The sequence below is a fragment of the Lissotriton helveticus genome, chromosome 5_1, assembly GCF_964261635.1.
Source record: "Lissotriton helveticus chromosome 5_1, aLisHel1.1, whole genome shotgun sequence".
NCBI classification, from domain to species: Eukaryota; Metazoa; Chordata; class Amphibia; order Caudata; family Salamandridae; genus Lissotriton; species Lissotriton helveticus.
The window spans coordinates 828,906,691-828,929,728 of record NC_136065.1 but is presented as its reverse complement, the minus strand read 5'-3'; the positions used below and the strand labels follow the sequence as shown (position 1 = coordinate 828,929,728).

Sequence of the window (23,038 nt, the reverse complement as noted above, 5' to 3'; positions counted from 1 at the left end):
AATGAAAGAGAGGCATTCTGGATGAAAAAGACGAGGGTCCAATAGGATGTATTAACCACCTTTTGATTTTTTGGTGGTAAGAGGGTGCAAGTACGAATTAAAATATGGTAACTGGACCAGTCGTCACAGTGATGGTAAGGTCCATTTGAGTCAGATAGATTATCACAAAAACCCTATGTCCATGCTCGCTGTGCCCCATGACTCATGGTATACCTTAATGAGGAGGCCAAAGCTGGACTGGAGCTGTTTGTGTTCCCATTTGGAAGGGATCTGGCCAACCACTTTAAGATGGACTAGTTCTATTAAAGCAGGACCAATGCTGACTTACAAATGACTGTTCTCTGTCTGAAGTGCCATAGTGAAAGAAAGAAGGACTGGAATGCACCCAGAGTGACTGCCGTCTGCAAAGACTTTTTTTTGTCAAACTTCTGTTTATTGATAGAACTTTTTTCCATTTCCATACAATCAAGGCATGGCGCCAAATAGATAGTCCCGCAAGCCACCCCCTGCTAAATCATTCACAGTATCTTAGAGTGCTGGAATTATCGCCAACTGTTACGTAAAGCAAGCCAATGTCTCATTGAAATTACCTTTTTACAACTGTCAAAACCCCCTCCCTACACCCCCCCCCCGTGGTAGAGAAGCAATACCTGTCTAGTCCCTGCTTACTGCTCTACCCCAACATGTGGAGTGGATTCTTCTCATGTGGCCCCTCTAGGCTGTTCCCTTCCTTTAGTTGGAGAGTGCACTCTGAGATCACCCCTCTACGGATCCTAAAACTGAAATAAGTGTAGTCCTCTCAATGTGGGTGGGCACACCACCAGCCAGAGGCCCTTTGTAAGATAAGATACCAAGGGGCCCCATTTATACCCAAAGTTCTTAAACTCATCTCTTAAGATATCTGACATCCTCTCTATTGTGAGTTTCTCCACAGGTGTGAATGCCATTGTGCCAACACTGGTGCCTCTGTCTTCCAAATGGCTGCTATGGCCTTCTTGGCTGCACCTATTGCCCACATAATTGCTTTATCAGCCCTAGTTTGATGCTCCAGCAAGGTGTCCCTTAGTCCCAGGAGAATTGCATCTATAGAACTTGGCACGGGATACCCCAGAATGTCTTTAATTTGGACCAGAATCTCCTCTCATAATGGCTTAATAATTGGGTAGTCCCACCAGATATGGCGGAAGCCCCCCTGCAGGCTGCATCCCCTCCAGCAAAGGTCTGAGGTGAGGGGAAAGATCCTTCTGAGTTTGGTAGGGAAAAGGTACTAATCGAATAATGTTTTGTAGTGACCATCCCTTAGTTCAAGTGAGTGGTTCTTGGTGATATCGTACCATAGGTGTTTCCATTCCCCCTCCATCACCTCCCTTCCCAGGGTCTGCTCCCAGGAGTGCATGTATCGCGGTCGCGGCACATTTGTTGTGGAAACCAGAGGTTATATAGAAAGGAAATAGTGCCCCTCGAGGAGCTCGCCCTTCTAGCGAAAGTTTCTATTGGTGTCAAATCTCTAGTTGCCGCCTCCCTAACTGATGGGTGGAGTGCCCAATGCTTAAGTTGAAGATAATGAAAGTGTTTAGTGGGTGGGATCTGAAAGTCTTGCAGGCAATTTTCAAAGGTAAGGATGTCATGGTTGTGAAATAGGTCGAAAGAACCAGGCATCCTCCCCTCCCTTCAAGCATCAAAAGGGCTCACCTATAGTGCCTGAGGAAAGTCTGGGTTGAAGTTTATAGGTGTGTTTGGGGAAGGAAAAGAAGTCCATCCCAGGCTCTGGGTCACTTCATCCCAAGTCTTGAGAGGAGTCTGGGTGGGGTGCTTAAGTAATCATTGGGGGGCCTGTCTTTTTTGGGTTTCCAAAGGACGTCCCAAATTGTCCTACCCACAATGGCGTGATCCATGTGAAGCCAGTGTTTGTCCGACTCTCTTATGGACCATTCTGCCACCACTCTCAGTTGTGCTGCCTTGTTGTATAGCCCGAGGTCTGGGTGCGCCGCTTACCCCTTCAGATCCTGGCCCCCTATAAACATGAAAGGGTAGGCGAGCTCTACCGTCTTTCTAGATGTAACGTCGTATCATGAAGCGGACCCCGGATAGGAAATCTTTTTCCAGGCCTATCTGGAGCGCTTGGAACAGGCATTTTGACTGCGTGTATCTGTCCTAGCCAAGCTATTAACAATGGTTTCCATCACTTCAGATCCTGTTGTATCTTAGTAAGTAAGGGTGGAAAATTCATCTTGAACAACCCCTCTATACGTGGGGTGATCTGGATGCCCAAGTATGTTGACTGTGTTTAGCCAATCTGAGTGGGGACTCTCCCTAAATCTGCATCCTCTCCCCCTCCGGTAGTGTGAGGTTTAACACCGATGACTTAGACAGATTGACTCGAAAGCCGGCTACCGCCTCAAAGTTTTTTAGCTCCTCCTGCAATGTCCTCAGTGACGTTGTAGGCGATGTGAGAGTCAACAAGACGTAATCCGCAAATAGCGAAACCTTGTGCTTCTCTGAGGCAAGCCACCAGCGGCTCAGTGCTCAGAGCAAACAGCAGGGGGGGATAAAGGGCATCCCTGCTGTGTTCCACGGCCTAGTTTGAAGAAGCTCGAGCTTTCTCCGTTGACCTGGCCTCTAGAGCGTGGGCTCCTGTAGTTAGCTTTAATAATGTTCAAAAACTTGTCTCCGAAGCCAAAGAGTTCTAGAGTGAGAAACAGAAAGTGCCAGTCCACTCTATCAAAGGTCTTTTCTACGTCCGACCCCACTACTATCACTGGGATTTTAAACTTAGTTGCATTTCTATAAGATGCAGTGTTCTGTGAATATTATCGTGTGTCTGTCTCCCTTTTATGAAACCAGATTGGTCCGGGTGGATAATATCGGGCATTAAGTTCTCTAAGCATGACGCCAAGATGGAGGAATAGAGTTTGGCGTCTAGATTCAGGGGGACGATCGGCCTCTACAAGGCGCATTGTTGTGGATTCTTCCTGGGCTTTGGTTTCACTGTGATTAGCGCCTATGCCATAGGTGGTGTCACCTCATGTCCCGTCGCTATGTTATTAAATAAGGCCATTAGATGGGGTATTAGTTCCGGTGCATATGTCTTATAGAAAAGTGCTGCCAGTCTGCCCGTCCCTGGTGATTTGTGAGGCTTTAGTGCCCAGATCATTTGTTTCACCTCGTCCTCAGAAATTGGGGCATCTAACTGATCTTTCCAAGTGCCTGAGAGTTTTGGGAGTGCATGTGTGGCCAATTATTCTTTCTGGGCCTTGGTATGAGTGGAGGTAGCCCTCTATAGGTCTTGATAGAGGTACCAAAAATATTAGCCTTACTCAGATCGTCTAATTATGTCTCCCCATCGCCTTCGTTTATTCCCCCAATATATTCCTGCACCCTCTTTTCCCTAAGATGTTGCGCCAGGTGGGTGGCTACCTTGTTTCCTTACGCGTATGCATTGCGGCGTAATTGCAAGAGTGTGAATTTAACTATGTTATTATATATTGCACTGAGTTTCCCTTTTAGTGCACTCATCTGGATTTTTAGAGTATGCATGTGTTTTTTTTATAGTCGCTCTCTGTCTGGGTCAGGGCGGCCTCTAATTCTACCCTTTCCTTTGCTCTTTCTTTATTCAGCTCCGAGACCAACGCAATACATGTCCCCCGTATTAAGGTTTTGAAAGCGTCCCAATTATTTTGGGGTGACGTGTCACTGGGGTCATTTATCTGAAAATACTCTTTAATCGCAACCCGCAACTCGTCCCATAATAATCTGTCCTGTGTCAGCACGGCGGGAAAATACCATCTCGGGTACCCCTGTGTTGTCCCCCCCCCAGTGTAGGCCCACCTTGACAGGGCTGCAATATGATAAGATGGGAAGAAGCTTAGCCCCATGTAGAAATCACTGTAACTCCTGGGACATAAAAATGTAGTCTAGTCTAGAATATGTTTGATGGGCATGTGAAAAATATGTAGTCTTTTGCGGTTGGGTTGAGAGATCTCCATGCATCGAAGAGCCCCAAATTGTGGAATGCATGTTTTAAAGATTTAGGGAAGCTACCTCCTGTACACCTATGGAGGTGGGAACTATTGTCTTTAGAATGCCAAGTAAGATTACATTTCCCCATCAGAATTATTTGGCCTTCGGCGAAGCCCCCACCATAGTCAGTGGAGAATTCACAAATGTTGCTTTACCAGTATTGGGGACATTTGCCGAGACAAAGGTGACAGTTCTCCGCCTGAGCTTCCCCTTTACCATTACCACCGGGCCCTACTTATCTGTCTTTATACCTTCTGGTTGGAATTTGATGCTGTTATGGAACATTAATGCTACCCCGTTATGTTTTGTTATGGCGGATGATCTGTACAGCAGTGAGTAGTTTTTGTGTCTTAGCCTCAGTTCTTCAGCTTTCTTAAGATGTGTCTCCTGAAGAGCCACAACATCAAACTTGTGTTCTACTAGGTATTTCCAGATCTTTTGGCGTTTAAGAGGAGAATTAAAGCCCTTTACATTCCATGGAGTAATCGCTATCATTGCACTGGGCAACCCACCCCCCTCGCTTGCTGTATTCCCTCGAGTCCCGCTGTCCTCTGGTGCCGTAGACTAGCCTTTTCTCACCACATTTCCTTTCTACTCTCACATCCTTCATTACTGCATTACAGTGCCACAAGCTCTTCCCGGTCCCTGCTTCTCCACCACCACCCTAAAAAAAACCACATTTGAAATATTAGCACAACAATTAGAAAAAATAAACCTGGATAGCGAGACCACAAGGTCTCCTGCTGTAATTTCACTCCAGGTTGCGGGCGTTTAGCTGGGGTCTCAGCCCAAGCCCATCACCTCGCTGTCCTTATAGCTCTTACAGCTTAGCAATATGATAGTCAATGTTAAAAACCTCCTACATTTTCCGGTGGATCCTCTTGGAAGTGTGTAGATAAATTACTCCTGTCCCTTTTCCCAATCTTGAGTTGTGTCGCAGTTGATACAAATCGCCCTACTGACCTCTTTTGACCCTGGCATCCTATCCTTTAGTCCTGCCTTCGGCTAGTCCGGCCTCCTTTCGTCTTCTTGGATCAGGTCTTGGTTTGGCATCCCTTGGTAATCGATTTCCAGTGTGTTGCTTACGATTGAGGATGTTCTCCTGTTCCCGCCTGTGAGTTGGTGGCTTCTTCCGCTGGCACCGGTAGTCCCAACATCTCCAGGCCTTCCCCAAGCTCTGTGACATGGCGCTGTTTGTTCTGAAAATCGAAGGCCAGCCGAATGGGTATATCTATCGATATCTCACTTGATCCGCTCGCAGCTTTTCTGTACGTGGTCTGAAGGATTATTATCTTTGGAGAGTTGAATGCGGCGGGTCTTGAAAAGGAGAACAGTGAAAGCCTTAGAAGGAGATTGGTTCTTTCTTTCTGGATTCCTGTAGTATGGCTTATTTGACCTTAAACGAATGGAGTTTGACCAAAATGTCCCGAGTGCGACGTCTTTCACCAGGAGCTGCTGGGCCGACCCTGTGTGCTCTTTCTGTTTTGATCTTCATTTGTTTTGGCCGAAGGATCTTAGGAAATAGGCCCTCAATAAAAGCCTGCAGATCGGGACCCCTTGCCCCCTCCTCCAAGTCCCTAATGCGTATGTCTCTCCTGGACCTGTTTTCCAGGTTTTGTTCTTTAATAGGGCCAGTTGGAGTTGTGATTGTAGGAGCTGTACCTTGTCGCTCGTGTCCATTACTCTTTTGTCAAGATCCTGAGTGTGGGCCTCCATCTCCATCAATCGTGTTCCTATAAAGTCCACATCTTGTTGCAGAGGTCATTCTCTCTGATCCGTCTGCTTTCAGCTGATCCAAAGAGGCCTGGAGATCGCCTTTTAGTTCTGTGAGCAACTCAATCTTAAAATCTTTCAGGGACGCCAGTAATTCCTCCTTGGTCAGTGCCATGCTGCATTCTGCACTCTCTCGCTCCTGCACCTGTTTCTTTTCTGTGGGCGCAAAGTAGCTCAATACTTTAGGTCTCTGCCGTACCTGAGGGATTCCACAGCTCCCCTGTTCATTAATTGTTCACAGGCTCCACATCTATGCTTTTCTGCGTGTCTTTTCCAGCATTCCCGGTGTTTATCTAGGGCCCCCTCAGTGAGGTAGAATAAGTGACTCATCGTGGGGTTTGGCCATAGTGGTGGCCATCTTAGGGTCAGGCAAGGTTATGTATCCCTGGCGTCTCTATGCATTGGACCCTCACTTCTAGGTCCGCTATGTGCTTGTTGAGTGCCCCACCTGCGACTACTGTGCCCTCAGGCTCCTCCCACAGTTTCCCCTATATTTTAAGCTTAGTGGGACTGCCGTCTGCCATATTTGAGTCAGGCGAGACGGGGGGGATCATTTCGCCGCCTTCTGAGTAGCCCGTTTGCATCCCAATGTCTCCTCTTACTGAATATGGGGGTCAGAAGTAATTATAGCTTTGCTGGGGCCCCCAGCTCACCTCACCCCCGCCATCTCATTCCGGGATTATGCAGATGTCCGCATTTGTCCTCTGGCACCCGTTCTCACTGCCGCTCGCCTCTCCATGGGTGTAAAACAGTTTGTTCACTTTCTGCTTAGGGGCTGCTGTTGGAAGCTCTTTCCCCGTACCTCCCGCCTGCCCTTCTGAATTTCTGTCTCAGTATTCCTGGCGGGACGGCGCCATTTTGTCTCGTGCCTCTGCCTCACTTCCTCCAGCGATTTTCTCCCGATTAACCGCCCAACAGTAAATCTTGCTCGGCTTCCTTAACTCGCCAATCCTTTAGAGACCCATGCCAGTAGTTTTTTTTTACTACTTTGGGGCTCAGAAATCACCCTCGACTACGGGCTGGTGATGGATCTGGCACGGATCACGTCTGTTCGGCCATCTTGCTTGGCCTTGCACAGACTTTTGCAAGTGTTCTAACCATCAACTTAATTTTTCCCTGAGTCAAGCAAACACCATCTGTAGGAGGACCAGTGTGTCATGGGGTGTCTGTTTCCACTGTGTGCGATCTTACTCATTACCCCATATGACTTCCTCTTCTAATCTGCAGTTATTGGCAGTGAGAGCACATGCAATGATGTGCTGAATATGTTTTTTTGTAAGAGATACATCTGATTGAAAATGTAGCACTCAGAGGTGGGAGATTATATTCTAAACAAATAATAGCATCTGTGCAGCTTTATGAGACAAAGATACAAAAACACGTTATTGATAGCTAAGATAGGGAAGCAGATTCAATTGGTGCATCATAGAACAATAATTGTTTCAATATAACACAATGTTGAAGCTCTAAAAGAGAAAGAGTCCCACAGCTCCCCTCCCCAGCATCCAAGGAGCACATGGCCACGTACCTTCTGATGGGGGATCATTGGCATAGGAGAGTCGACGCGAGGGGTGGCTGTTGGGACGGGAGGTGGACGTTTGGACCTAAAATAAATCCAAAGAGATAGGCATTAGCGATGAACACAACTTTAGGACAGATTTCAAAACTCGCTTAGTCGAAATAGAGGACTATTGATCAAGTTTACAGGAATGCGCACTGTAAAAATTCCTTATCTTAAATAAATTGATCATTCAATTTAAAGTTATCATTAATACTGGAAACTGTGTCCTGACACAGAAACACCGTGTTGGCCCTGGAGAAGAGCTCTAAGAATTGTGTGACTACCTTGTGAAACAAAACGCACTGACACATATTTGGTAAGCAGCAACTTTGAATTCGATGGACAATTCATTTAAGATTTTTTAAATAGATAAAATAAGATAATCTGCCCTCATTAGGGGCTACATTAGTTGTTTTTCTGAACCAAATATTAGATAACCTGCTTAAGAGAACCGTGCATGTTTTATTCATGACACTGTCAGACACCTCTGTAAGTCTGTTGTTGCTAGATGTTGCACGGTTTTCACCGAGTTAACATTTGAAGGAGGGGTTTTCTGTGCCATTTTGAATGTTTAATCGTTTACCATATACATGGATGGGTTAAGACAAAAAAAGAAATATGGTGGTGTAAAGCTGGGGTTCGACGCACTGAATAAAGTCGGTGAGTTCATAATTTAAGCAATCATACTTGATTAATAGCCAGTGCGTGGAGATTTATTCATGCAATCCCGTAAATGACAAAATTGAGACCACTTTGGTGCACATGCATTATGATTTATATTAAAAACCAATGGTAACGGCAAAAACAACTAATTTCGCATAACAAAATCCATACAGTCTGTCTCCCTTCTCATTCAACTTTTTAGTAGGCCACATGAGAAAGAAAAATATGTCGGAAATAAAAACAATTGGAGTAGCTCTCTTTTGAGACACGTGTTAACCACGTTAACAGTGTTAACAATAAGCAAAATACAGACTTGCACTAGACATCAAAGTTTGCCTGGAAGATAGCAGTGAGGTTTAATGTGCCAGCGCCTATGGCTGTGTACTTGAGAGAAAGAAAAATAGAGCCAGAGACAGAGAGAGCTGCTCCGATGCATTTGCGTATATTCAGCCGTGGTAATTTCTCCAAAGACAGTCAATAAAAGACAATTAATTGGGCTATAACCCCCCCCGTTACAACAGTGCTTTAAAAGCCCCTTTGCTTGACACTGGGTCAATGTATGCGATCTGGCACTAGGTGTGAACACAGCCCAGTGGTGCGCATTTCATCACGTTCAGGGTGATGAAAGGGTGAGCATTTCCTCTCCCCAGTGTCTACCTTTACATTCAGGCCATGATGTATCTTTGCAGCTACGAGGGTGTAAAAGACAGCTGAGCTGCCTGTGGAAGTGTCACTTATTGCATCTGCCAACGTGAACATTTAGACCACAGGCCATAAAAGGGAGATGGAAAGGAACGAAACTAATTACAGTCTCCACCGAAAGGACATGATGACTGGGAGTCCACGGAAATCCCATTTTAGTTTAATAGCTAAAGCAAACATGACAGGCGCAATATCGCAGACAAACAGCGACTCGATGCTCATCACAGCAAAGATGCCAATGATTCCGCCACATACAATCCACACGTTGACAAGGTCACTGAGCACGGGTTTGGACGATTAATTTCTGGCTCACAAGTGTTTTTGTTGAGTACATGAAGTACTGATTCAGTCTTGTAGCTCAAGAATCAGATACGTTCGGTTTATAAAAGACCCAGAGTGTTCTGGCCTCTGAAATGTTGATTGATACATCAGCCCTGTGCAGTATCTGTTCGAAATCTACTGCACCCTCAGTTGTTGTCAGAAACATCTGCAATTATCAACCAACTAGTCCAACGTCTGCAAGTTGGGATATTGAGTAGCCCTTGGCACTATTTCTTAAGAATGCGTGAGTGGTTTAAATCCTTAGATGGCACATGCAAAGGCCAGAGGGATGGGATTGGGGAAAAGAAGAGGTATCCGAAGCGCTATTTTTCTTCAGTAACATTTTAGGGCCCTCGTCATTGTTTAGAGAAACCGTACTGGGTCAACACTGCACTAATGGTAACATGCATCCACCACCTCTAACGCATGTACCTATGATACGTGTATCGAGGACATACGCACAAGAACAGTGAACAGTTTCCACAAATACACATGCTTGCACTCATCAACCCACGCCAAACAAAAACACTGCTACACTGTAGTGAAAAAAGATCTCATACAGCCTTGCTTGCTAATGAAACATGACCTTATGTACACCCTGACACACTGAAATCAAACACAACCTGATGTGAACCTAGCACAATGAAACTCTCCCCTAGGTACACCCCGAGGCACTGTAATGAAACAAGACCTAGTAACTGTGACAGCCTGCAATGTGCTCTTAAGTACACCCTGACCCACTGTAATTAAACAGGATCCCATGTGCACTATAACAGGCTAATGAAACATATAATATAAATGGTCCACTCTGATATGATGTAATCAAACATGACCTCGTGTGCACTCTGATACACTAATGAAACATGAAAGGATGTATATAGGACACTCCGGATACACTGTAATGAAACAGGAATCAATGTACACCCTTTTATGTTCATAAAACATTACCTTAGGTACAGCCGACACGCAGTGGCGACATAAATGTATGCTTGCTTTGACACACTGTGGCAGACATACCCCATGAATGTACCCCATGAATGACTGCAGTGAATCCACGTGCGCTGAGGTAGACTCAGAATGTTATGGACACCGGCACACTGAGGTGAAACACCATGCCATAGCCACATTATTGTTATTTTTTGTTTTTGCAGCGTGCACCTGCCACTATTGTTGTCTTGTAGCTCTACAATATCTGTGCGGCAGCACAGAAAGTAGCGGCATGGAAGCAAAGGCAAACATATTGCTGAGGAATATAGGTGAAGGAAAGAAAAATATGCGAACATGGAGCAGCACGTTCTCACGAAAACTGCTTTAGAGTACTAAATGACCCAAATGTGCAGTTACTATGATAAGGGACGAATTGCAAAAGAGTATTTAGGTCTAAGCATCACATCTTTTCAAATTGTATGTATTATGTATCGTAAAGTCCTGCCTAATCCACGCCGCAAGAGGCTCTAGTACTGTTGCAAAAAGCAGAGGTGACAGCGGACATCCCTATCTTGTCCCTCTACCCAGTGGGAACTCTTTCGAGAGATGGCCATTAACCACCACCTGTGCTACTGGTCGCATATATAGTAAGCGGATCCACGCACAGAATCTTGGTCCAAAACCCATATGCTGGAGGACCGCAAAAAGGAAAGGCCACTCCGCCAAGTCAAATGCCATTCGCGCGTCTAAAGAGAGTATGGCGGCGTCCTCTGCTATGATCGACCTACGTTCCATTACACCAAATAGTCGTCTCAGATTGATTGCCGTATTACGGCGGGGCATAAACCCCGACTAGTCCGGGTGAATTATGTCTGACAGATGCGGCTGTAACCTAGTGGCTAGAGTTTTGGCGAGTATCTTCGCCTCCGCATTGAGGAGGGAGATCGGTCTGTATGATGTGCACTTGTGTGCTTATGGATTGCTACTATGGTGGCAAGACGTTGGTCCCTAGGCAGAACACCATTTGCCAAGCTCTCAGCGTACATGGCCAAAAGGTGTGGCACCAGATGCGTGGCCCCTTGCTTATAGAATTCCACTGGGATCCCGTTCGGCCCCAGCGCCTTCCAGGAGTGCAGTGCCCTGATCGCTTGTGTAAGCTCCTCTGGTGTACTGTGTGCATCTAAAACAGTTACGGCGTTCGCATCGAGTGTGGGCAGCTGTATATCGTGTATGAATACAAGGTTGTCTTCCACTGTTGCAGTGGCTACTGGCGTGTATATCGTTTCGTAATGTTGCGCAAGTGCTTCTGTGATCTGCTGTGGTGTAGTCCCTAAATCTCCGTCTGTGGATCTTATCTGCGGTATCCAGTTACTCGCCTTTTCCTTCTTTCCTAACCAGGCCAGTAACCGGCCTGCTTTGTCACCCTGTCTATAGATCATGCGCTGAGTATTGGTTAGCCTACTAATGGCCTCCTCTCGTGCGAGTGCTCTGTATGCTTGCTGCACCAAGTGTAGTCTATGGCCCGTCTCCTCTGTAGAGCTAACAATATACGCCATTTCTGTCCATGCTACATCTAACTCAAGTTCATCAATTTGTTTCTGGTGCTCTCTTTTCCGTCCTGTGATGCATGATTGTATTTTGATTTCATTCTAGCTTCGTGTATTGCCAACTGCCCCTGGTTTGTCACTGAATCGCCAGACTCCTCTGGGGCATGGGTACCTGCAGTAAAAGAGGAAACACAAATATCTGGTGGACAGTCCACTCTCCTGGGCACAGCTGCTCCATGAAATAGGGACTTCACTGGTTTGGTTCTCTTTGGTTCATTTTCTACATTTTCAGGCCCACCCTCTCCAGTGAGCATTGGTGGTGCAAAAGAAGGTCGATTCATTTTAAAGCATATTCTCGAGCCATTTGGTGGTGGAGAACAGGTGTCCATAGAAATCATAACCGTCTACCAGATCAGGGGAGACTAAATATACTTTTATCGAGTCCCAAGGATCAGTAAGGATTGTGTGGCTTTTAAATGAGAAAATGTTTGAGTAAACAATTGACTGGTAGTCTCTCACATGCCTAATACAATAAGGGACATTATTCTTCTGCAAGTCATTCTGTTCTTATATCTCACATGGAAGTTTCTGAACTTTAGTCATATAGACTGGGAACCTCCTTGGTGTGTGGTCTTTCCCTGCTGAGATGATGGACTTTTCCACGAATAGAGACTAATGAGCTATAGGTTTGCATTCCTCAATCAATGTTTGCTGATAAGGCATGCCGGTTGGCATAGTTTTTAATGGACCTTGTTTTCTAGTATCCAAATATCTGGTCTTAGCATATGTGTTCTGATTTTGGCCCACGGTCAGCTTTTGCTCTATAGTGCGGTCTGGAATAGATCTTAACAGTTCCGGGCAGAGTCTGCAGTTGGCTCTTGTAGGTTTTTGGGCAAGGTTAGAAACCCAATAGTTTGCTGACAGATTTTGCAACGTCTAACAGGATTTCCTTTAAGAAAGTGGCCTCATTTCTCAAGGCCATACTTTAGCTCACGGCTTCCTACAGTGTAGGAATATCTTCGGCCACAACTTTGGAAGGAGGAAGGGTTTGGGTTGACTGTGGCGGGTCCGTTGGCAAATATGGCTTCCTGTAGATCTGAGAACCAATTTGAGCATTCAAATTCTAAATGGGAATAAAGATCCTTCTTGTTCAACAAAAGGCCTGAGATCCTGACTTGAGGCTGATTCTACTTTGTCAGGGGTATCGGCAGATGTGCTCGAGATCTTCTTCAGCCGGGGTTTCATTTTAAACAGGTCTGGTACCTTCCTGCCCTTTTTTTAGGTCGAAGCCTGCGTTGCAGCGCATGCGGTGCTGCAGGCTAGAGTTCTTGTAAACAAGAAGGGGCATGAAACCACGCCCCTTCTGCCATTGGCCGGCCTCGCGAAATGGAGGCCTGCCATTGGACAATGCCCCTATTTGGATGATTTGTCCGCTATACTCCCTCCTTTTCAGGACTCCGTGACCTGACTTCTGGTGTCGCAAGCCGATTCTAATGATTTCCAGGCAGGTTCTGCAGGAGCGTCAGGAATCTGAAGATAATTCCGCAGCCTTCCCCTGCGGCCTTCCGACTCTATCAAACACTAGAGTATCGAGAGGCTCGCCAAGGGAAAACAGGGAGACAAAACAAGGAAAGGTTGGGAAGGTACAAAGAAATCTTGACTGTAATCTTCGGTTTGGTCCTGAAACACACTGTATGGAAGGTCTGGTGGTTGTAGAGCTGAAATAAATGTACCCGTTATGGAACACAAGCGACTTATACTCATGTATCTCTGAATTCACTCTGTGTCAATAGTACATACCATCAATGTTTTGTCTATGCCCCAGAACAGAGAGATGGGAGATGTGGAAGTCTTCATAAACTCTATGTGGATTGATAGAACAAAATTATTGACAACTCACTTACAAGTAAACGCTTGTGATGTAAGCACCTAAACACAATGTTCTTACTTGGATTGATGTACAAGACTGTCCACTGAATGTAGTAATCCAACAATACCCTTGACAGTATTCCAATGCCACTCCACTACTGTGTGCTAACATCTACAATATGAAACACATAAGTTAGACCCTATATTTATTAACAACACGGTAAATAATCAAGTGGGCAGCGCACAGCGCTGTTACCGTATTTCTTCTATGTGAAGTATCTGGAATCCTGCACCTCGGTTGGAGTCCACACAAGTATCCCAAAACACTGAAGAATGTTGGCACCGGAAAATGGATGGTGAAAGGGCCAGCCAACATACAGCCAAGTGGGAAGGGACAAAACAAAGGGGCTAAGCAAAAAGGTGGAGCACAAGCCCAACCAAAGGAGGTGTGTCAGTATGCACAAAAATGAAAATATACCTAAATACCTAAAAAGGAAGGGGTACACACACACCACCCGGCCCAATGGCGGAGAACCAATCCCGGCCGTCAGGCGGAGCAGGGGACAGGAGCGAGGGCAGGGAAAACACAGTGCCCGGCCGGACGACGGAGAACCAATCCCGGCCGTCGGGCGGAGCAGAGGACTGTAAAGGAGAGGGCAGGTATGTTAAACCCGGCCGGACGGCGGAGAAACAATCCCGGCCGTCGGGCGGAGCAGAGGACTGTAAAGGAGAGGGCAGGTATGTTAAACCCGGCCGGACGGCGGAGAAACAATCCCGGCCGTCGGGCGGAGCAAAGGACAGGAGCGGGAGAAAGGACAACAGTGCCCGGCCGGTCAGCGGAGTACCAATCCCGGCTGACAGGCGGAGCAGAGGTAGGAGGTGCAAATATAGGCACCGTAACGTCTGAGAGAAAGACGAGAATACAAAGGACAGAGGAATCCGCTCTGAAACCGAACGGACTGACGAGATCAGAAGTCAGGAACCAAGAACAGGGCGGAACTGGGAGCAACGGAGCTTGACGCAAGAATGTAAAGCGTCGCTCCCAGGGTTCTGTGATAATTTGTAGTGTGAATCTTAAAGGGGCAGTACATCGAGAAACTCGGGGCATGACACCGATTTCCAGAAACATTGCCATGGCAACCACGAGGCAGGTCATGGAGTCTTGGAGGGGAGGGATTCAGTAGCTGTGGAGCCTCTGTGCTGAGATGAGATGCGGCTGGTAATCACTGCAGCGCTGGGGCTGTAATTCGCAGCTCGGCTCCTCTTTGTTTTGTTTCCGGCTTTACCCGGTAATTATGGCATTATCCTTCAGCTATTACAAATTAAAACCTCATTGCAAATGACCGTGCCGCTGCTTTCACGGATCAGCTGGAGGCAGTAAAAAAGCAGAGCATTGCTCTGGCTCCGCGGATTCTGCGCACCTGGTACACTCATGGAGAGGGGATATTTATGTATGATATGTTGACTACAGCCGAGGGTTCTCGTCATCTAGCGTAGGCTGTAGCCTCACAACTGAAATGAATAGGTGCTTTGTATAGGTCTAGCCTAGGACAGACATGTTGGTATGTTTGTATGTAAGGGTATTTCTATAGTGCAAATTTTGGGATGGGAGTTTCCCTTGCATGATGTATATCTGTGTCCCCTGCCCTCCATGGCCTTTCGGCATACCAGTGATTTTTTAGTTCGAGCCTGGGTAGTGCATTTGCTGCTGTGCGAGCCATGCTGTATTGGAGTATGTACTTGAAGCCTGGCCCATTTTTGTCATTGGCTTGTGTCATTGTCCTTCGTAAATGCTGGCTTCTAATTCGTTAATAGGCTTATTAATCCCTCCTTAGTACTGTCTTGTCGTCATTTGTAACCTCCCATGAGGACTGTCCCTTTTATTTCGGTTGTTACACCATACGTCTTATTTAGTCTGTAAGCACTATTTTGTTTAATAGTTTCTCCTACTGCAGGCACTACATGCTTTCCTGCTACATTCAGCACGCCATGCGCGCTTTCACAGGATGCTTTGACAAAAAAACATTTGTTTGTCAACTTGACAAATAAATGTTTTTTTTGGTAAAAGCACCCCATACCACGCTTTCCCTTTAATAGTGGCCTAATAGTCTTTAGACACGGCTCATCTAAAGAATTGGGTATGGCCTCTAATGAAAGCGCATTTGTAATGCAACAGGTCTTGCATTGTAGAAACTTTGACCTGTTGGTATTGTAAATGACAATGCCTTTTATTATTGCAGGTTTTTTAAACATAAATAAAAGGCATTTTCATTTACAATGCCAATAGCTAAAAATATCGTAATTGCGTGACCTATTGCATTGCATGTGGTTGTTTTAGTAGTGGACATTGAAAATAATTTTCAAGACGATATATAAGAAGCGTTTCCAGTTATAGGTTGATATCTTTATAGAAGGCACATTTCATTATATGTTGAGTTACTTCTGTTTATTTTAGCGTTACCCAAATGGAATTTTAATATGCAATGTTATGAAATGGCGCAAGCTGCGCCGCCAAACTATTGACCAAAGTAGAGGCGCACCTATTCGGATATAACCCTCACATACAGCAAGAACTGCATGCTAATGAAAACATGTGGTTTTTAAAATAAGTTATTAGTCTACAGAGTGCTTTGCATCTTACCTGGGGTAAAAGGTGCTACATAAATTCTTCAAGCCAACACATGAATATATTTTCACTTGCTTCCAATTTTATTGCCTTTTTTTTCTTCAACGACTGTGATTTAGTAAGATGTTATTAAGTTGAGATATATATCAAAGAACTACAGTCTGTAAATATTTTAAATTGTAAGTTTGATACGAAATAGCCCACCCTTTCTATGCTCATTTCAAACACATTTGCTAGCAGTCCTGCTGCACTCCAGGGTTACTGTATAACCAGTTTGGCAGAGCGTGTTATGACTGTGAAAGGAGGCAGCGTCCTATATTCATCACATAATATCGAGAAAGGGCAAAGTCCTGGTCTCGGTGCCAATGACGTCACCCAACTGCTTCCAGTACAGGCCTCCATTGTACAGTATCTGTAACTTGTAAATACGAGTGCACAAGCGTGTACACCAGGATCACACAATTGCCCAGGATCCTCCATGGGGGCGTTTGGGCGCCGCCCCACTGCTTTCTCGCCGTGCGAGAAGGCAGAAACAAATAGTAGAGAACTACCATTTGTTTCTGCCTTCTCGCACGGCGAGAAAGCAGAAGTTCCTGCTTGAGAGAGTGGGAGGGGTTACTCGAGGGCAGGGGGGAGTGGCTTTCCCCACTGTTGTTAATACTGTCTGTTTGGACAGCCTGGGAGGCTGTCCAAACAGACAGTATTGACTGTATTAAGAACAGTGGGCAAGCCGCTCCCCCCTGCCCTCGAGTAACCCCTCCCACTCTCCCTGCTCTCTGTATGCTGCAGCATACAGAGAAATGACGCGGGTAGGGCAGCCGGCCGAACCAATCACAGCGCTGTGCTGTGGTGGAGGGGAGGGAGGCTGCCTGCAGCCTTCCTCCGTGACGACGAGCACGACTCGGAAGTCGGAATTCAAAAGAACAGGACGGCGTCGGCGGGAGTCGGGAGTCTGGTGGAGTCTCGGAGTCGGAACTTGAAGGCGGGAAGAAGGTAAGTTTGACTTTTATTTATTTTATTGATCCCGCTTCCCCCCCACCGAATTCAAAAGCTTTATTTTTCTATTTTGAAAATTGTTGTATGACTTGTGAGACATGTAACAAATCTAAAATGTTGAACATACTAGTTAAAAATCTTTTCATGCTTCTCTGCTCCAATGCTGTTATAGTTTATGGTTCTTATTATTTGAGTTAGGACACAATCTGTTAGTATGGATTTGCGCTAGTATTCCGGTCCGGTGGTGACTTATCCAAAATGGTTTGGTTGATACCACGACAGACTGAGTCTAGCTCGGTTTGTGGAGATGTCCAGTTGGTAGAGTGAGTGAAATTAGATTTCTGTTGGATAGATTTGTTAAAATTGATTTGTGAGTTTGATGGGCAAGGCCAAAGGGCAATACTAAATGGGTACGAATTTTCTTGCTTGGTATGCATTCATTTTTCTGGCCGAGGCAGATGTAAATGTGAAGTAGTGATGCAGCCCTGTCGGGAAACACGTTTGTTCATTCGCTACACAAAGGGTTAGCGAAGAATGACATCTTGTGTGTGCAAGTACAACATTTGGGTTAATGTCATCTTTCAGAGGATCTCCTACTCTTGTTGCATTTGGTTGGCGAGTACAGTTAGAGCAGGTGTATGCAGTCACTGACCATATGTCCACTCGATTTTAAATTTTTTCAGGGGGGGGTTCGGGCACGCGCGCTACGCCCCGCCACTTTCAAATGTCACCAGCCGCCACTGCAATTGCCAGATGATGTGGCGATGCCAGGATTAGTGCATAGGTTACAGACCAGCCATTTAGCCACCACTGCACCCGTTTTCCCTTCTTGCAGACATCCACCATTTCTTTATTCTCTGTACAGATGTTAGCCTTGAAGGGCTCCCGCAGCAGCAATGCAATAGTTCAACGCCTAGTCAGGGGTAGTAGTAGGCACTATATAAATGCAACCACAATACAGGGGTTCCGCCTGCCCCGGCCTGGGAATCCTCCTGAGCACCCTAGGCTGCTGACAGTGGCTGCCACACTCTGAGTTTTCTTGAAGCAGCTGCTGCCGAATACTCCCCTTGAAAGTTTATGCAATGAGAGCTGGGTTTACAAAAAACCACTGGGGTTCACCCCCTACTGCAAATGTGTTCAGGGTGTGACTGGCATGGTTCCCCACGCCGTGCTTAAAAACATGTTTGGTTGAAATGTTACACACCAGGCAACACGTGTTGTATTTGGGGTGTGCCTGGTTTGCTCAGTGTAATCTTTACTGGGAAACGCGCGCCTGGGCGCATGAAGATTTGAGCTAGCATTAAGCGTCTCGGCGCCTCACACGGGGTAACAAGCGCTATGCAAGAGCTACTAATAAGACACAATGTAGCTGGCTTAAAGATATTGTTCGAAACGCTACATAGATAGATGCATCTTCTGGTCCAGTCACACATACTGGCATTGTAAGGTTTGTGCCTTGGCTCCCCTCCCCCACCCTTGAGTGTGGCCGCTCAGTGCTGATACTTGTATCTTAATACAATACTCATCAGCTAGAATTTTAGCAGGTCCTCAGCGTGTCATCCACCCACAGCTGATGTCAACACCATTGGCATTTGCGTCAATGTACAACTTTACCTTTCAGTAGTCATTGTTGGAAAAATTTGAAATCTGCCTTTCACAGGTCCTGATATGGACGGACGCTGCCTTTTATCCTTCCGAGGCCCTTCTTCTATAGGCAGTAAAGAGAGTAGTGCTGTCCAGCGGTATAATAAATGACCTCGCTTTCACTAGCCTTGCCACATCATGTTTTTAATAGGAGTACAAAGAATGGCTCAGCATTTTCTCCTTTTAAGGTCAGTAAAACAAGTTTCACTGACTTGGGGAATAACAACACATAAAATCAGGAGCACCGCAATGACGGACCTCTTAGTTGCTAAAAACTAGAGCCAATAAGAAAGGTAATTACTTTTTATTAACACTTCTCCAAAGCTGCATGCCGTTGGCAGCAAGCGCTAATGCATTCAAAAACAAGATGTCTCCGGGCAGGGAAGCCCTGGTGCGCCTTAATCTTCCTTTGTTTTTACACTGCAGGTGTCGAGTTACCACTCTTTACTGCAGGGACACACTTTCTACGTGCCCTCGGATCACATTTTAAGATGCTTCTGATGGGGCAAAGCTGGAACAGACCAGCTGCACCCAGCCCGTCTATGGAAAAGCACTTTTAGGGGTCGAACAGCGCCTCAGCAAGTCAAAAAGCAGTTTTACACCCCAGAAATCTTAGGCACAACAAACTGGGTGGCTTTGGCTGGCAATTAAAGAAACCTGCTCGGATGAAGTAGCCAATTAAAGGTCACCTTGTAATTAGAGGCCTCTGTAGTGTTCCGGTGCGCGTGGTAGCGGTCTAGCATACCCGCGCTGCTGGAGTGCACCAGCGCTGACACGTGACGTCAGACGCTGGGGGATATAAATAAAGAGGCGGGGATACCGGACGGCAGTCGGAGCCGCGTGTAACAGCAATTACCGGCTCCTGTGTTTTATTAGCGATGTGGGGCCGCATGTTATAGCGCTAGACCTCAAAACGCTACACTGGCGACGGGGGTCTTTAAGAGCCCACCTAGAAATTTGCACAGACCCCCCTGCAGCTCTGAAGGTGTTTTGTCGAAAGGGCCAACAGCATTCTGGCCTGCAGCAATCCTTGAAGGCCCTGTTTGGGAGGTGAGACAGAAGTGAGGCGGAGGCCACGCTTACTGGACCATAGCAGCAATACCCCAGCCCAAAGGTGGGTAGGAGCTGCGCAGACCGCCATCACCCCACGCCACGAGGCAGCACAAGGCCCGGAAACACCTCACGCCGTCCTGACACCTGGGCCCGGCATCTGGCAGGTAACCTGTGCTAAGGGGAAGACGGAAGATGGACTACGGAAAGGAAGGCCGCCACCGACCAGGCCGATACTGCCTCACGCAAGTGGGGAGCGTCGAACAGCCTGCGCAGCGCGCTGAGCACGCGCCAAGATGGCGTCAATTCCCGCTCTTGAACCGTTCATCGTCGATGGAGCCCCATCGTCCCTTGCCCCGCGTTGGAGGGATTGGACTGATCACCTCCAGATCTACTGTGAGGGGGCAGGAATATCCCGGGAGAGGCGCAGAGCCCTACTACTCCACCTAGGGGGTAAGGATATTCACCGCATCTACAAGACACTAGTAGAAGCAACGCCGAAGACATATCACACACTCCTCACTGCATTGAATGCCCACTTTGAGCCAATGGCGAGTAAAGACTAGGAGCGGTTAATCTTCCGCCAAGCAAAGCAGGATGCAGAGGAATCATTAGACGCTTTCCATGGCAGATTGAATGAGTTGGCCAGCTCGTGTGGGTTCAGGGACGAACAAGAGGAAATCCGAGGACAGATCATCCAAGGCTGTTTCTCATCCAAACTCCGAGTCGCCATCCTCCAAGAAGATGGCAAGCCCCTTGCAGACATACTCAAACTTGGCCGCTCCAAAGAACTGTCCCAGGCGAGAGCCTCTCATATGGAAGCAGCCCTACACCGACCCATCAAGACAGAACAAGTCAACACGGCGGAGAAGGTGAATGTGGTAAGACCCAAAGTGAGACAAAGCAGAGGAGAAAGGCAGCCTGACAAGAAGAAGGAGTGTGGATATTGCGGAGGCCAGCCCCACCGCATGCAAGACTGTCCGGCGAAAGGAAAGAAATGCAGCGCATGCGGGTGGAGGAACCATTTTGCAGCGGTATGCAGGTCCACGAAGACCAAGAAAGAGGCCGCACACGCTGTACAGGAAGAACGGGACAGTGAAGACATGGACGACGACGCAGAAGATTACCCAGTGCACTATGTGTTCGCTATCGACCAGCCACAAAGAAAGAAACGCCGCCTCCCGAAGTGCCGCATCAAGATTCACCACCAAGAGGTGAGAGCCACTATTGATACAGGTGCGTCCATTGAGCTGATGGCCGCGAACGTATACAACCAACTGCATGCAAGACCTCCTCTACGCGAGGCCAAGATCCGAGTATTCGCGTATGGCCAGAAGACACCCATCCCCCTGATAGGGTGTTTCAAAACAGAACGGCAACACCAAGAGTCAAAAGTACCCACAACTATCTATGTCACGAAAGAAGGCAGCGGCATGCTATTGAGCGGTCAGTCAGCCGAAGATCTGAAGCTCATATCATTCGCCATGGTAGTGTTGGAGGAGGAATTACACACCATCATGAAGGAGTTTGATGAAGTATTCAAAGGCATTGGATGCCTAAAAGGGAAAGAAGTATCCCTCCACATCGTCCCGTCGGTCCAACCAGTTGCGCTGAGGCACAGGCGCATTGCATTCCATTTGAGGAAGAAAGTCGAGGATGAATTGGAGGCACTGGAGAAACAAGGAATTATAGAGAAGGTCAGCGGACCCCCCCCATGGGTATCCCCGATCGTAGTCGCCCGGAAACCAAAACAGTCTGGACAGGTCCGCATCTGTGTGGATATGCGCCTCCCAAATGCGGCGGTAAAGAGAGAGCGACACCTAACCCCCACCATAGACGACATCCTAGGGGAACTCAACGGAGCCAAATGGTTCTCGAAGATGGATCTTTGTTCCGGTTATCATCATCTACCACTCCACCCCGACTCGAGATACATAACCACCTTCTCCACACATGTAGACCTCAGACGATATCGGCGCCTCAATTTTGGAATATCAAGTGCCGCAGAGGTATTTCAAAATATGATCCGCGAGGTCCTCAGTGGACTTCCGGGGGTCTTAATTGTGAGCGACCATCTGTTAATCTTCGCATCGTCAATCGAAGAGCACCACCAGAGGCTAAGGGGAGTCCTCCAAAGGATCAAAGACTCCGGCCTAACCCTGCACCGAGAAAAGTGTCAATTCCTGCAGAACAAGATCAGTTTTTTTGGGTACACATTCTTGAACCAAGGAGTGGTGCCGGACCCAGACAAAGTGAAGGACGTCCAAGGAGCCCCGGCCCCAAAGAACGTCTCGGAAGCGAGAAGCTTCCTGGGAATGGTGAACTTCTGTGGACGTTTTATCCCCGACCTCTCCAATCTCACAAAACCTCTCAGGGAACTGACAAAATCCGCCACCACGTGGCAATGGGGCCCGGAACAGGAGAAAGCATTCCGAGACACGAAGGCAGCTCTGTCAGTGGACACCACCCTGTCCTACTTTGACCCCTCCAAGCTCACCAATGTGGCCGTGGACGCCAGCCCCTACGGCCTAGGAGCGGTACTGGCTCAACTTCAGAGCAACGGAGAATGGGCGCCCATCGCCTATGCCAGCCGCTCTTTAACCGACACGGAGCAGAGGTACTCGCAGATAGAGAGAGGCCATCGCGATCCATTGGGCCTGCCGAAATTTTCACGTTTATGTGTATGGCCATTCCTTCACGGTATCTACAGACCACAAACCCCTCATACCCCTGTTCCAGGGCTCGGTGTCAAAACCGCCACCAAGAATTGAGAAGTGGATACTCCAATTGCAAGGGTACGATTACAGAGTGGAATACAAGCCGGGGTCAACGAATCCGGCAGACTACCTGTCAAGGCACCCCCGAGAAGCAACAATAAAGGAGAAATAAGAGGCTGAGGACATAGAGGAGTATGTCCGGTTGGTAACGGAAATATCACAACCCCTACCCATGAGCCTAGCCACCATCATTGAAGCCTTCCAGAGTGATGAGTGCATTCAACTAGCAGCAGACGCAGTCCGGTCAGGTAACTGGCGCCCCATCCAAGACTCTCTGAGTAGGAGGACCCGGCAAGCCAGAACGACACTGGAATCTATCCTGCGAGTCAAGGAAGAACTATCCCTCGACAGCCAAGGATGCCTGCTACGAGGTCCCCGACTTGTCATGCCAGCCAGCCTAACCCACCAAGCAGTGGAACTAGCTCACCGAGGACACCAGGGCATGGTGAAAACCAAGGGCAGATTGAGAGCCAAGGTGTGGTTCCCCGGGATGGACGCAATGGTAGAACAAACCGTCCGAGCCTGCAACTGGTGCCAGGCCGCGGGACAGCCAGATCGTCCC

At 47.3% G+C, this 23,038-nt stretch overlaps 1 protein-coding gene across 2 annotated transcripts in view; it reads right to left on the bottom strand.

Moving 5' to 3' along the window:
• The window catches only part of LDB3 (LIM domain binding 3), a 432,694-nt gene that overhangs the window by 230,452 nt on the left and 179,204 nt on the right, over nucleotides 1-23,038 (bottom strand). For both annotated transcript variants that reach the window (XM_078643294.1, XM_078643293.1), the window contains exon 4: nucleotides 7,322-7,397. In XM_078643294.1, the coding sequence (XP_078499420.1) occupies nucleotides 7,322-7,397 (76 nt within the window). The remainder of the gene's footprint in view (nucleotides 1-7,321; nucleotides 7,398-23,038) is intronic.